Source organism: Coregonus clupeaformis, unplaced genomic scaffold, assembly GCF_020615455.1.
Source record: "Coregonus clupeaformis isolate EN_2021a unplaced genomic scaffold, ASM2061545v1 scaf0324, whole genome shotgun sequence".
Taxonomy (NCBI): Eukaryota; Metazoa; Chordata; class Actinopteri; order Salmoniformes; family Salmonidae; genus Coregonus; species Coregonus clupeaformis.
In genome coordinates, this window is record NW_025533779.1 from 265100 (window position 1) to 281454 (window position 16355).

The 16355-nt window shown below is 42.3% G+C and overlaps 1 protein-coding gene across 1 annotated transcript in view; it reads left to right on the forward strand.

Annotated features, from left to right (window-relative positions):
- Nucleotides 1-10411, forward strand: part of si:dkey-71l1.1 (uncharacterized protein LOC569883 homolog) — a 32275-nt gene extending 21864 nt beyond the window's left edge. The window contains exons 10-11 of the mRNA XM_041871391.2: nucleotides 9631-9743; nucleotides 9818-10411. Of these exons, the coding sequence (XP_041727325.1) occupies nucleotides 9631-9743; nucleotides 9818-9844 (140 nt within the window). The 3' untranslated portion in view covers nucleotides 9845-10411. The remainder of the gene's footprint in view (nucleotides 1-9630; nucleotides 9744-9817) is intronic.
- The last annotated feature ends 5944 nt before the right edge of the window (nucleotides 10412-16355 follow it).

A 16355-nucleotide genomic window follows, 5' to 3' on the forward strand; every position in this document is an offset into this window, starting at 1 on the left:
AACTACCAGAGACTAACATGGTGTTCAGAGTTAACTACCAGAGACTAACATGGTGTTAAGAGTTAACTACCAGAGACTAACATGGTGTTCAGAGTTAACTACCAGATACTAACATGGTGTTCAGAGTTAACTACCAGAGACTAACATGGTGTTCAGAGTTAACTACCAGAGACTAACATGGTGTTCAGAGTTAACTACTAGAGACTAACATGGTGTTCAGAGTTAACTACCAGATACTAACATGGTGTTCAGAGTTAACTACCAGAGACTAACATGGTGTTCAGAGTTAACTACCAGAGACTAACATGGTGTTCAGAGTTAACTACCAGAGGCTAACATGGTGTTCAGAGTTAACTACCAGAGACTAACATGGTGTTCAGAGTTAACTACCATGGACTAACATGGTGTTCAGAGTTAACTACTAGAGACTAACATGGTGTTCAGAGTTAACTACCAGAGGCTAACATGGTGTTCAGAGTTAACTACCAGAGACTAACATGGTGTTCAGAGTTAACTACCAGAGACTAACATGGTGTTAAGAGTTAACTACCAGAGGCTAACATGGTGTTCAGAGTTAACTACCAGAGACTAACATGGTGTTCAGAGTTAACTACCAGAGGCTAACATGGTGTTCAGGAGTTAACTACTAGAGACTAACATGGTGTTCAGAGTTAACTACCAGAGGCTAACATGGTGTTCAGAGTTAACTACCAGAGACTAACATGGTGTTCAGAGTTAACTACCAGAGGCTAACATGGTGTTCAGAGTTAACTACTAGAGACTAACATGGTGTTCAGAGTTAACTACCAGAGGCTAACATGGTGTTCAGAGTTAACTACCAGAGGCTAACATGGTGTTCAGAGTTAACTACCAGAGGCTAACATGGTGTTCAGAGTTAACTACCAGAGACTAACATGGTGTTCAGAGTTAACTACCAGAGGCTAACATGGTGTTCAGAGTTAACTACCAGAGGCTAACATGGTGTTCAGAGTTAACTACCAGAGACTAACATGGTGTTCAGAGTTAACTACCAGAGGCTAACATGGTGTTCAGAGTTAACTACTAGAGACTAACATGGTGTTCAGAGTTAACTACCAGAGACTAACATGGTGTTCAGAGTTAACTACCATGGACTAACATGGTGTTCAGAGTTAACTACCAGAGACTAACATGGTGTTAAGAGTTAACTACCAGAGGCTAACATGGTGTTCAGAGTTAACTACCAGAGACTAACATGGTGTTCAGAGTTAACTACCAGAGACTAACATGGTGTTCAGAGTTAACTACCAGAGACTAACATGGTGTTCAGAGTTAACTACCAGAGACTAACATGGTGTTCAGAGTTAACTACCAGATACTAACATGGTGTTCAGAGTTAACTACTAGAGACTAACATGGTGTTCAGAGTTAACTACCAGAGACTAACATGGTGTTCAGAGTTAACTACTAGAGACTAACATGGTGTTCAGAGTTAACTACCAGATACTAACATGGTGTTCAGAGTTAACTACTAGAGACTAACATGGTGTTCAGAGTTAACTACCAGAGACTAACATGGTGTTCAGAGTTAACTACTAGAGACTAACATGGTGTTCAGAGTTAACTACCAGAGACTAACATGGTGTTCAGAGTTAACTACCAGAGGCTAACATGGTGTTCAGAGTTAACTACCAGAGACTAACATGGTGTTCAGAGTTAACTACCAGAGACTAACATGGTGTTCAGAGTTAACTACCAGAGACTAACATGGTGTTCAGAGTTAACTACCAGAGACTAACATGGTGTTCAGAGTTAACTACCAGAGGCTAACATGGTGTTCAGGAGTTAACTACCAGAGACTAACATGGTGTTCAGAGTTAACTACCAGAGACTAACATGGTGTTCAGAGTTAACTACCAGAGACTAACATGGTGTTCAGAGTTAACTACCAGATACTAACATGGTGTTCAGAGTTAACTACCAGAGACTAACATGGTGTTCAGAGTTAACTACCAGAGACTAACATGGTGTTCAGAGTTAACTACCAGAGACTAACATGGTGTTCAGAGTTAACTACCAGAGACTAACATGGTGTTCAGAGTTAACTACCAGAGACTAACATGGTGTTCAGAGTTAACTACTAGAGACTAACATGGTGTTCAGAGTTAACTACCAGAGACTAACATGGTGTTCAGAGTTAACTACCAGAGACTAACATGGTGTTCAGAGTTAACTACTAGAGACTAACATGGTGTTCAGAGTTAACTACCAGAGACTAACATGGTGTTCAGAGTTAACTACCATGGACTAACATGGTGTTCAGAGTTAACTACCAGAGACTAACATGGTGTTAAGAGTTAACTACCAGAGGCTAACATGGTGTTCAGAGTTAACTACTAGAGACTAACATGGTGTTCAGAGTTAACTACCAGAGACTAACATGGTGTTCAGAGTTAACTACCAGAGGCTAACATGGTGTTCAGAGTTAACTACTAGAGACTAACATGGTGTTCAGAGTTAACTACCAGAGACTAACATGGTGTTCAGAGTTAACTACCATGGACTAACATGGTGTTCAGAGTTAACTACCAGAGACTAACATGGTGTTAAGAGTTAACTACCAGAGGCTAACATGGTGTTCAGAGTTAACTACCAGAGACTAACATGGTGTTCAGAGTTAACTACCAGAGACTAACATGGTGTTCAGAGTTAACTACCAGAGACTAACATGGTGTTCAAAGTTAACTACCAGAGACTAACATGGTGTTCAGAGTTAACTACCAGATACTAACATGGTGTTCAGAGTTAACTACTAGAGACTAACATGGTGTTCAGAGTTAACTACCAGAGACTAACATGGTGTTCAGAGTTAACTACTAGAGACTAACATGGTGTTCAGAGTTAACTACCAGAGACTAACATGGTGTTCAGAGTTAACTACCAGAGACTAACATGGTGTTCAGAGTTAACTACCAGAGACTAACATGGTGTTCAGAGTTAACTACTAGAGACTAACATGGTGTTCAGAGTTAACTACCAGATACTAACATGGTGTTCAGAGTTAACTACTAGAGACTAACATGGTGTTCAGAGTTAACTACCAGAGACTAACATGGTGTTCAGAGTTAACTACTAGAGACTAACATGGTGTTCAGAGTTAACTACCAGATACTAACATGGTGTTCAGAGTTAACTACTAGAGACTAACATGGTGTTCATAGTTAACTACCAGAGACTAACATGGTGTTCAGAGTTAACTACCAGAGACTAACATGGTGTTAAGAGTTAACTACCAGAGACTAACATGGTGTTCAGAGTTAACTACCAGATACTAACATGGTGTTCAGAGTTAACTACCAGAGACTAACATGGTGTTCAGAGTTAACTACCAGAGACTAACATGGTGTTCAGAGTTAACTACTAGAGACTAACATGGTGTTCAGAGTTAACTACCAGATACTAACATGGTGTTCAGAGTTAACTACCAGAGACTAACATGGTGTTCAGAGTTAACTACCAGAGACTAACATGGTGTTCAGAGTTAACTACCAGAGGCTAACATGGTGTTCAGAGTTAACTACCAGAGACTAACATGGTGTTCAGAGTTAACTACCAGAGACTAACATGGTGTTCAGAGTTAACTACCAGAGACTAACATGGTGTTCAGAGTTAACTACCAGAGACTAACATGGTGTTCAGAGTTAACTACCAGAGGCTAACATGGTGTTCAGAGTTAACTACCAGAGACTAACATGGTGTTCAGAGTTAACTACCAGAGACTAACATGGTGTTCAGAGTTAACTACCAGAGACTAACATGGTGTTCAGAGTTAACTACCAGATACTAACATGGTGTTCAGAGTTAACTATCAGAGACTAACATGGTGTTCAGAGTTAACTACCAGAGACTAACATGGTGTTCAGAGTTAACTACCAGAGACTAACATGGTGTTCAGAGTTAACTACCAGAGACTAACATGGTGTTCAGAGTTAACTACCAGAGACTAACATGGTGTTCAGAGTTAACTACTAGAGACTAACATGGTGTTCAGAGTTAACTACCAGAGACTAACATGGTGTTCAGAGTTAACTACCAGAGACTAACATGGTGTTCAGAGTTAACTACTAGAGACTAACATGGTGTTCAGAGTTAACTACCAGAGACTAACATGGTGTTCAGAGTTAACTACCATGGACTAACATGGTGTTCAGAGTTAACTACCAGAGACTAACATGGTGTTAAGAGTTAACTACCAGAGGCTAACATGGTGTTCAGAGTTAACTACTAGAGACTAACATGGTGTTCAGAGTTAACTACCAGAGACTAACATGGTGTTCAGAGTTAACTACCAGAGGCTAACATGGTGTTCAGAGTTAACTACTAGAGACTAACATGGTGTTCAGAGTTAACTACCAGAGACTAACATGGTGTTCAGAGTTAACTACCATGGACTAACATGGTGTTCAGAGTTAACTACCAGAGACTAACATGGTGTTAAGAGTTAACTACCAGAGGCTAACATGGTGTTCAGAGTTAACTACCAGAGACTAACATGGTGTTCAGAGTTAACTACCAGAGACTAACATGGTGTTCAGAGTTAACTACCAGAGACTAACATGGTGTTCAAAGTTAACTACCAGAGACTAACATGGTGTTCAGAGTTAACTACCAGATACTAACATGGTGTTCAGAGTTAACTACTAGAGACTAACACGGTGTTCAGAGTTAACTACCAGAGACTAACATGGTGTTCAGAGTTAACTACTAGAGACTAACATGGTGTTCAGAGTTAACTACCAGAGACTAACATGGTGTTCAGAGTTAACTACCAGAGACTAACATGGTGTTCAGAGTTAACTACCAGATACTAACATGGTGTTCAGAGTTAACTACTAGAGACTAACATGGTGTTCAGAGTTAACTACCAGAGACTAACATGGTGTTCAGAGTTAACTACTAGAGACTAACATGGTGTTCAGAGTTAACTACCAGAGACTAACATGGTGTTCAGAGTTAACTACTAGAGACTAACATGGTGTTCAGAGTTAACTACCAGAGACTAACATGGTGTTCAGAGTTAACTACTAGAGACTAACATGGTGTTCAGAGTTAACTACCAGATACTAACATGGTGTTCAGAGTTAACTACTAGAGACTAACATGGTGTTCAGAGTTAACAACCAGAGACTAACATGGTGTTCAGAGTTTACTACCAGAGACTAACATGGTGTTCAGAGTTAACTACCAGATACTAACATGGTGTTCAGAGTTAACTACCAGAGACTAACATGGTGTTCAGAGTTAACTACCAGAGACTAACATGGTGTTCAGAGTTAACTACTAGAGACTAACATGGTGTTCAGAGTTAACTACCAGATACTAACATGGTGTTCAGAGTTAACTACCAGAGACTAACATGGTGTTCAGAGTTAACTACCAGAGACTAACATGGTGTTCAGAGTTAACTACCAGAGGCTAACATGGTGTTCAGAGTTAACTACCAGAGACTAACATGGTGTTCAGAGTTAACTACCAGAGACTAACATGGTGTTCAGAGTTAACTACCAGAGACTAACATGGTGTTCAGAGTTAACTACCAGAGACTAACATGGTGTTCAGAGTTAACTACCAGAGGCTAACATGGTGTTCAGAGTTAACTACCAGAGACTAACATGGTGTTCAGAGTTAACTACCAGAGACTAACATGGTGTTCAGAGTTAACTACCAGAGACTAACATGGTGTTCAGAGTTAACTACCAGATACTAACATGGTGTTCAGAGTTAACTACCAGAGACTAACATGGTGTTCAGAGTTAACTACCAGAGACTAACATGGTGTTCAGAGTTAACTACCAGAGACTAACATGGTGTTCAGAGTTAACTACCAGAGACTAACATGGTGTTCAGAGTTAACTACCAGAGACTAACATGGTGTTCAGAGTTAACTACTAGAGACTAACATGGTGTTCAGAGTTAACTACCAGAGACTAACATGGTGTTCAGAGTTAACTACCAGAGACTAACATGGTGTTCAGAGTTAACTACTAGAGACTAACATGGTGTTCAGAGTTAACTACCAGAGACTAACATGGTGTTCAGAGTTAACTACCATGGACTAACATGGTGTTCAGAGTTAACTACCAGAGACTAACATGGTGTTAAGAGTTAACTACCAGAGGCTAACATGGTGTTCAGAGTTAACTACTAGAGACTAACATGGTGTTCAGAGTTAACTACCAGAGACTAACATGGTGTTCAGAGTTAACTACCAGAGGCTAACATGGTGTTCAGAGTTAACTACTAGAGACTAACATGGTGTTCAGAGTTAACTACCAGAGACTAACATGGTGTTCAGAGTTAACTACCATGGACTAACATGGTGTTCAGAGTTAACTACCAGAGACTAACATGGTGTTAAGAGTTAACTACCAGAGGCTAACATGGTGTTCAGAGTTAACTACCAGAGACTAACATGGTGTTCAGAGTTAACTACCAGAGACTAACATGGTGTTCAGAGTTAACTACCAGAGACTAACATGGTGTTCAAAGTTAACTACCAGAGACTAACATGGTGTTCAGAGTTAACTACCAGAGGCTAACATGGTGTTCAGAGTTAACTACTAGAGACTAACATGGTGTTCAGAGTTAACTACCAGAGACTAACATGGTGTTCAGAGTTAACTACTAGAGACTAACATGGTGTTCAGAGTTAACTACCAGAGACTAACATGGTGTTCAGAGTTAACTACCAGAGACTAACATGGTGTTCAGAGTTAACTACCAGAGACTAACATGGTGTTCAGAGTTAACTACCAGAGACTAACATGGTGTTCAGAGTTAACTACCAGAGACTAACATGGTGTTCAGAGTTAACTACCAGAGACTAACATGGTGTTCAGAGTTAACTACCAGATACTAACATGGTGTTCAGAGTTAACTACTAGAGACTAACATGGTGTTCAGAGTTAACTACCAGAGACTAACATGGTGTTCAGAGTTAACTACTAGACACTAACATGGTGTTCAGAGTTAACTACCAGATACTAACATGGTGTTCAGAGTTAACTACTAGAGACTAACATGGTGTTCAGAGTTAACTACCAGAGACTAACATGGTGTTCACAGTTAACTACCAGAGACTAACATGGTGTTAAGAGTTAACTACCAGATACTAACATGGTGTTCAGAGTTAACTACCAGAGACTAACATGGTGTTCAGAGTTAACTACCAGAGATTAACATGGTGTTCAGAGTTAACTACTAGAGACGAACATGGTGTTCAGAGTTAACTACCAGATACTAACATGGTGTTCAGAGTTAACTACCAGAGACTAACATGGTGTTCAGAGTTAACTACCAGAGACTAACATGGTGTTCAGAGTTAACTACCAGAGGCTAACATGGTGTTCAGAGTTAACTACCAGAGACTAACATGGTGTTCAGAGTTAACTACCAGAGACTAACATGGTGTTCAGAGTTAACTACCAGAGACTAACATGGTGTTCAGAGTTAACTACCAGAGACTAACATGGTGTTCAGGAGTTAACTACCAGAGGCTAACATGGTGTTCAGAGTTAACTACCAGAGACTAACATGGTGTTCAGAGTTAACTACCAGAGACTAACATGGTGTTCAGAGTTAACTACCAGAGACTAACATGGTGTTCAGAGTTAACTACCAGATACTAACATGGTGTTCAGAGTTAACTACCAGAGACTAACATGGTGTTCAGAGTTAACTACCAGAGACTAACATGGTGTTCAGAGTTAACTACCAGAGACTAACATGGTGTTCAGAGTTAACTACCAGAGACTAACATGGTGTTCAGAGTTAACTACCAGAGACTAACATGGTGTTCAGAGTTAACTACTAGAGACTAACATGGTGTTCAGAGTTAACTACCAGAGACTAACATGGTGTTCAGAGTTAACTACCAGAGACTAACATGGTGTTCAGAGTTAACTACTAGAGACTAACATGGTGTTCAGAGTTAACTACCAGAGACTAACATGGTGTTCAGAGTTAACTACCAGAGGCTAACATGGTGTTCAGAGTTAACTACCAGAGACTAACATGGTGTTCAGAGTTAACTACCATGGACTAACATGGTGTTCAGAGTTAACTACCAGAGACTAACATGGTGTTAAGAGTTAACTACCAGAGGCTAACATGGTGTTCAGAGTTAACTACCAGAGACTAACATGGTGTTCAGAGTTAACTACCAGAGACTAACATGGTGTTCAGAGTTAACTACTAGAGACTAACATGGTGTTCAGAGTTAACTACCAGAGACTAACATGGTGTTCAGAGTTAACTACCAGAGACTAACATGGTGTTCAGAGTTAACTACCAGAGACTAACATGGTGTTCAGAGTTAACTACCAGATACTAACATGGTGTTCAGAGTTAACTACCAGAGACTAACATGGTGTTCAGAGTTAACTACCAGAGACTAACATGGTGTTCAGAGTTAACTACTAGAGACTAACATGGTGTTCAGAGTTAACTACCAGAGACTAACATGGTGTTCAGAGTTAACTACCAGAGACTAACATGGTGTTCAGAGTTAACTACCAGAGACTAACATGGTGTTCAGAGTTAACTACCAGAGGCTAACATGGTGTTCAGAGTTAACTACCAGAGATTAACATGGTGTTCAGAGTTAACTACCAGAGACTAACATGGTGTTCAGAGTTAACTACCAGAGGCTAACGTGGTGTTCAGAGTTAACTACCAGAGACTAACATGGTGTTCAGAGTTAACTACTAGAGACTAACATGGTGTTCAGAGTTAACTACCAGAGACTAACATGGTGTTCAGAGTTAACTACCAGAGACTAACATGGTGTTCAGAGTTAACTACCAGAGACTAACATGGTGTTCAGAGTTAACTACCAGAGACTAACATGGTGTTCAGAGTTAACTACCAGAGACTAACATGGTGTTCAGAGTTAACTACCAGAGACTAACATGGTGTTCAGAGTTAACTACCAGAGACTAACATGGTGTTCAGAGTTAACTACCAGAGACTAACATGGTGTTCAGAGTTAACTACCAGAGACTAACATGGTGTTCAGAGTTAACTACCAGAGGCTAACATGGTGTTCAGAGTTAACTACCAGAGACTAACATGGTGTTCAGAGTTAACTACCAGAGGCTAACATGGTGTTCAGAGTTAACTACCAGAGGCTAACATGGTGTTCAGAGTTAACTACCAGAGACTAACATGGTGTTCAGAGTTAACTACCAGAGACTAACATGGTGTTCAGAGTTAACTACCAGAGGCTAACATGGTGTTCAGAGTTAACTACCAGAGACTTACATGGTGTTCAGAGTTAACTACCAGAGACTAACATGGTGTTCAGAGTTAACTACCAGAGACTAACATGGTGTTCAGAGTTAACTACCAGAGACTAACATGGTGTTCTTCCCCTCAGCAGCCTCCACTGGTAAATATGTATTTCTGATGACAAATATTGACTGCAGCCTAATAAAGTTGTGTCTGTGTGTGTGTGTGTGTGTGTGTGTGTGTGTGTGTGTGTCTGTGTGTGTGTGTGTGTGTGTGTGTCTGTGTGTGTGTGTGTGTGTGTGTGTGTGTGTGTGTGTGTGTTTCTGTGTGTGTCTGTGTGTGTGTGTGTCTGTGTGTGTGTAGGTATGGTTAACAGTAGGTGTATTATTGGAGGGGTACTGGAGAAGAGTCTGTCTCCTCTCCCCGCTACACTACTGATGGGAGCCTTCGTTAATCACCGTGGTGACAAACTGCAGGTGGGGGTTGGTGTTGTTGTTTTGGTTGTGTAAGTGGTGATGGAGTGTACTTACCGTAGCATATCTGTGTGCAGGTGGGGCTGGGAGTCAATGTGGGCTAGACTACAAAACCCACAACCCTCACATGCCCCTCCCCCAGCCCTGTGGCCTCGTGGGAAACGGCGTTCCTGTTTTTGGAGGAAGAAAATGGTGCAGCAAAAACTTCTCCTCTAGCGACCACATGGCAACTGTTACATCACTTCCTGTTGAAAAACCTGAACTGGACGGACTCACGAGATGTCAGCTCCCCCCATAGAGAGAGATAGAGGACTCATCTTTGTATCTGTGACATTATATCGTCTGGCACAGCATGGGCATTTTGAAGTAGTACATTCTCTTCTTAAAACGATTGACTGATCCCTCCTGATGACCCGGTTAAACATGACTCCAACAGGTTCATCAGGAGGGATCAGCCAATAAAGTTGGAAGTCCCACCCAGTTGACTACATTGAAATGGTTGAATCCATCAATGGCGCTGGCCATGGTAATACAGCCTTTTGGCCACTAGAGATCTCTATCATTCTCTATGACTCCCCCACACCTCACATCCCCCATAATGCAGCTCATCTTCAGTGGAGGCTGCTGAGGGGAGGACGGCTCATAATAATGGCTGGAACGGAGCAAATGGAATGGCATCAAACCATGTGTTTGATGTATTTGATACCATTCCAATAATTCCACTCCAGCCATTACCACGAGCCTGTGGTCCCCAATTAAGGTACTACCAACCTCCTGTGCTCACCTCCCATCCCCCATAATGCACCTCCATCCCCCATAATGCACCTCCCATCCCCCATAATGCACCTCCAATCCCCCAGAATGCACCTCCCATCCCCCATAATGCACCTCATCTTCCATCCCCTATAATGCCCCTCACCTCCCATCCCCCATAATGCACCTTACCCACCATCACCCATAATGCACCTCACCTCCCATCCTCATAATGCACCTCACCCTCCATCCCCATAATGCACCTCCCATCCCCCATAATGCACCTCCAATCCCCGAGAATGCACCTCCCATCCCCCATAATGCACCTCCCATCCCCCATAATGCACCTCATCTTCCATCCCCTATAATGCCCCTCACCTCCCATCCCCCATAATGCACCTTACCCACCATCACCCATAATACACCTCACCTCCCATCCCCCATAATGCACCTCATCTTCCATCCCCTATAATGCCCCTCACCTCCCATCCCCCATAATGCACCTTACCCACCATCACCCATAATGCACCTCACCTCCCATCCCCATAATGCACCTCACCCTCCATCCCCATAATGCACCTCACCTCCCATCCCCCATAATGCATCTCACCCTCCATCACCCATAATGCACCTCCATTCCCACATAATGTACTCTATGTATACTATATATTGTAATACCATAATGTACTGGTACTCTATGTTCAAATGAATACATGTTGGGGCTCCATTTTTCTCAGGTAAACAAAAATTACGTACTGAACAAATTAATGTATAATTTTGAAGTTACATTACAGATGTTGAGCCTGTGGGGATCCTCTAGAGATAACGGCCAGACAGAATGAGCCTGTGGGGATCCTCTAGAGATGAAACAGATGTTGAGCCTGTGGGGATCCTCTAGAGATAACGGCCAGACAGAATGAGCCTGTGGGGATCCTCTAGAGATAACGGCCAGACAGAATGAGCCTGTGGGGATCCTCTAGAGATAAACAGATGTTGAGCCTGTGGGGATCCTCTAGAGATAACGGCCAGACAGAATGAGCCTGTGGGGATCCTCTAGAGATAACGGCCAGACAGAATGAGCCTGTGGGGATCCTCTAGAGATAAACAGATGTTGAGCCTGTGGGGATCCTCTAGAGATAACGGCCAGACAGAATGAGCCTGTGGGGATCCTCTAGAGATAACGGCCAGACAGAATGAGCCTGTGGGGATCCTCTAGAGATAACGGCCAGACAGAATGAGCCTGTGGGGACCCTCTAGAGATAAAACAGATTTTGAGCCTGTGGGGATCCTCTAGAATGATCCCAGGAGCAGGAGGTCATATTGTTATATTATACACTGAATGGGTTAGGGTTAGAATGTACCAAACATTAAGAACTCCTTCCATCCTCATCCCCCCCTTTTGCCCTCATAACACCTTCCTAATATTGAGTTGCACCCCTCATCCCCCCTTTTGCCCTCATAACACCTTCCTAATATTGAGTTGCACCCCCCATCCCCCCTTTTGCCCTCATAACCCCATCCCCCCCTTTTGCCCTCATAACACCTTCCTAATATTGAGTTGCACCCCTCATCCCTCCCTTTGGTCCTCTGTAGCTCAACTGGTAGAGCACGGCGCTTGTAACGCCAAGGTAGTGGGTTCGATCCCCGGGACCACCCATACACAAAAATGTATGCACGCATGACTGTAAGTCGCTTTGGATAAAAGCGTCTGCTAAATGGCCTTTTTTTTATTATTATTTATTTTTTTATTTTTTTATTTTTTTTATATAACAGCCTCAATTCGCTGGGGCATGGACTCTACAAGGTGTCGAAAGCATTCCACAGGGATGTTGGCCCATGTTGACTCCAATGCTTCCCACAGTTATTTCAAGTTGGCGTGATGTCCTTTGAGTAGTGGACCATTCTTGATACACACAGGAAACTGTTGAGTGTGAAAAACCCAGCAGTGTTGCAATTCTTGACACAAACCGGTGCGCCTGGTGCCTACTAGCATACCCCGTTCAAAGGCACTTAAATATTTTTTCTTGCCCATTCACCCTCTGAATGGCACACATACACAATCCATGTCTCAATTGGCTCAAGGCTAAAAAATCATTATTTAACCCGTCTCCTCCCCTTCATCTACACTGGTTGAAGTGGATTTAACAAATGACATCAATAAGGGATCTTAGCTTTCACCTGGATGCAACTGGTCAGTCGATGTCATGGAAAGAGCAGGTGTTCTTAATGTTTTGCAAACTCAGTGTATATTAGTGTATTATTATTATTAGGGCTGTCAAAGTTGATGAGTTAACTCGAGTTTTAGTGCAATTCTTTTTTTTTTGCAGTTAATCGCATTGTCTGAAATCGTAAAAAATACGCTGAAAACATCCCAAGTATATCATATATACAGCTAAAATCTACAATGCCATGTAAAACCCTCAAAAACATTGAAGTTACACTGCAAAAAGTGATTTCTAAGCAAGCCTAAATATCTTGAATCAAGATTTTTATTTTCATATATTGAGTGATAATTCACTTAAAATGATTTTTTTTTCTTACCAAGATAAATTGGCTAACCTCATTGGCAGAACATTTGTCTCATTTTAACCCCCCCAGAAATGCATAATACAAGTAATTTATCTTATTTCAAGATATTTTTTGGGTAAAATATCATGATGCATTTTGCATCTCCCATCCATCATAATGCAACTTCCTTCCCCCATAATGCACCTTCCTTCCCTCATAATGCACCTCACCTCCCATCCCCCATAATACACCTCACCTCCCATCCCCCATAATGCACCTCACCTCCCATCTCCCATAATGCACCTCACCTCCCATCCCCCATAATGCACCTCCCACCCCCATAATGCACTTCACCTCCCATCCCCCATAATGCACCTCACCTCCCATCCCCCATAATACACCTCACCTTCCATCTCCCATAATACACCTCACCTTCCATCCCCCATAATGCACCTCACTTCCCATCCCCCATAATGCACCTCACCTCCCATCCCCCATAATGCACCTCACCTCCCATCCCCATAATGCACCTCCCATCCCCCATAATGTACCTCCCATCCCCCATAATGCATCTCACCTCTCATTCCCCGTAATGCACCTCCCATCCCCCATAATGCACCTCACCGCTCCTTTCCCATAATGCACCTCCCGACCCCCATAATGCACCTCACCTCCCATCCCCCATAATTTACTGTATTATACTATATACTGTAATACCATAATGTATTTATACTTTATGTTCAAAATAATACATGTTATCTCCATTTAAGATATATGCATCAGAGCTGAGACTCTCACGAACATGTACATGTAATATGTTTTGCTCTATGACTCACAAGCCACAGGAGTAGTTAGAAGGTAAGGAGCATCTACAGAGATCCCAGGAAATCCCAGGACATAGTGTCTATAAAACTGAGTCATTAGAAGGTAAGGGGTCCTTCTACAGAGATCCCAGGAAATCCCAGGACATAGTGTCTATAAAACTGAGTCATTAGAAGGTAAGGGGTCCTTCTACAGAGATCCCAGGAAATCCCAGGACATAGTGTCTATAAAACTGAGTCATTAGAAGGTAAGGGGTCCTTCTACAGAGATCCCAGGAAATCCCAGGACATAGTGTCTATAAAACTGAGTCATTAGAAGGTAAGGGGTCCTTCTACAGAGATCCCAGGAAATCCCAGGACATAGTGTCTATAAAACTGAGTCATTAGAAGGTAAGGGGTCCTTCTACAGAGATCCCAGGAAATCCCAGGACATAGTGTCTATAAAACTGAGTCATTAGAAGGTAAGGGGTCCTTCTACATAGAAGACAGGAAATCCCAGGACATAGTGTCTATAAAACTGAGTCATTAGAAGGTAAGGGGTCCTTCTACAGAGATCCCAGGAAATCCCAGGACATAGTGTCTATAATACTGAGTCATTAGAAGGTAAGGGGTCCATCTACAGAGATCCCAGGAAATCCCAGGACATAGTGTCTATAAAACTGGAATAAGCTCACATAGTTGCTGTCACAAACTCCAAACTCCACACAGTTGTCACTGAGCAAACTATTTCTGTACTTAAAGAATTCTTATAAATTCATTTTTATCAGGTTTTTGCTTGGTGGCCCTTGTTTTTTTGATTGACATTTGTCAATAAAACTCATGAATGCAACTGTTTATGTCAATTCTTTGTGTTTTGTGACTTGTAGCCCTGGTTGTCCTGAAAAGAAAACGATAGAACACTTCATTGTGAAGCTAAATATCAAGGCTGGACATCATATTATACATATGAACTGTACAGTGTACAGTTCTGTTGACAACAGTGTCTTCAGTTATGTTGAGAACAGGGTGTCCAGTTCTGTTGACAACAGGGTGTCCAGTTCTGTTGACAACAGGGTGTTCAGTTATGTTGAGAACAGGGTGTCCAGTTCTGTTGACAACAGGGTGTCCAGTTCTGTTGACAACAGGGTGTTCAGTTTTGTTGACAACAGTGTGTTCAGTTCTGTTGACAACAGTGTGTTCAGTTCTGTTGACAACAGTGTGTCCAGTTCTGTCGAGAACAGTGTGTCCAGTTCTGTTGAGAACAGTGTGTCCAGTTCTGTTGACAACAGTGTGTTCAGTTCTGTTGACAACAGCGTATCCAGTTCTGTTGACAACAGTGTGTCCAGTTTTGTTGACAACAGTGTGTCCGGTTCTGTTGACAACATTGTGTCCAGTTCTGTTGACAACAGTGTATTCAGTTCTGTTGAGAACAGTGTGTTCAGTTTTGTTGACAACAGTGTCTTCAGTTCTGTTGACAACAGTGTGTTCGGTTCTGTTGACAACAGTGTCTTCAGTTTTGTTGACAACAGTGTGTCCAGTTCTGTTGACAACAGTGTATTCAGTTCTGTTGACAACAGTGTGTCCAGTTCTGTTGACAACAGTGTGTTCGGTTCTGTTGAGAACAGTGTGTCCGGTTCTGTTGACAACAGTGTGTCCAGTTCTGTTGACAACAGTGTATTCAGTTCTGTTGACAACAGTGTGTCCAGTTCTGTTGACAACAGTGTGTTCGGTTCTGTTGAGAACAGTGTGTCCGGTTCTGTTGACAACAGTGTGTCCGGTTCTGTTGAGAACAGTGTGTCCAGTTCTGTTGACAACAGTGTGTTCAGTTCTGTTGAGAACAGTGTGTCCGGTTCTGTTGAGAACAGTGTCTTCAGTTTTGTTGACAACAGTGTCTTCAGTTCTGTTGACAACAGTGTGTCCAGTTTTGTTGACAACAGTGTGTTCAGTTTTGTTGACAACCGTGTATTCAGTTCTGTTGACAACAGTTTGTCCAGTTCTGTTGACAACAGTGTCTACTTCTGTTGACAACAGTTGTCCACTTCTGTTGACAAAAGTGTGTTCGGTTCTGTTGAGAACAGTGTGTCCAGTTTTGTTGAGAACAGTTTGTCCAGTTCTGTTGAGAACAGTGTGTTCAGTTCTGTTGACAACAGTGTGTTCAGTTCAGTACTACACCGTCTCTGACGCTCGTCGGATGTGACAGGGCTTGAAAACTATTACAGACCACAAAGGGAAGCGCAGCCGCAAGCTTCCCAGTGACACAAGACTTCCAGACGAGCTAAACCACTTCTATGCTCGCTTCGAGGCAAGCAACACTGAAGCATGCATGAGAGCACCAGCTGTTCCGGATGACTATGTGATCACGCTCTCCGTAGCCGATGTGAGTGAGAATTTTAAGCAGGTCAACATTCACAAGGCCTCAGGGCCAGATGGATTACCAGGACGTGTACTCCGCGCATGTGCTGACCAACTGGCAAGTGTCTTCACTAACATTTTCAACATGTCCCTTACTGAGTCTGTCATACCAACATGTTTCAAGCAGACCACCATAGTCCCC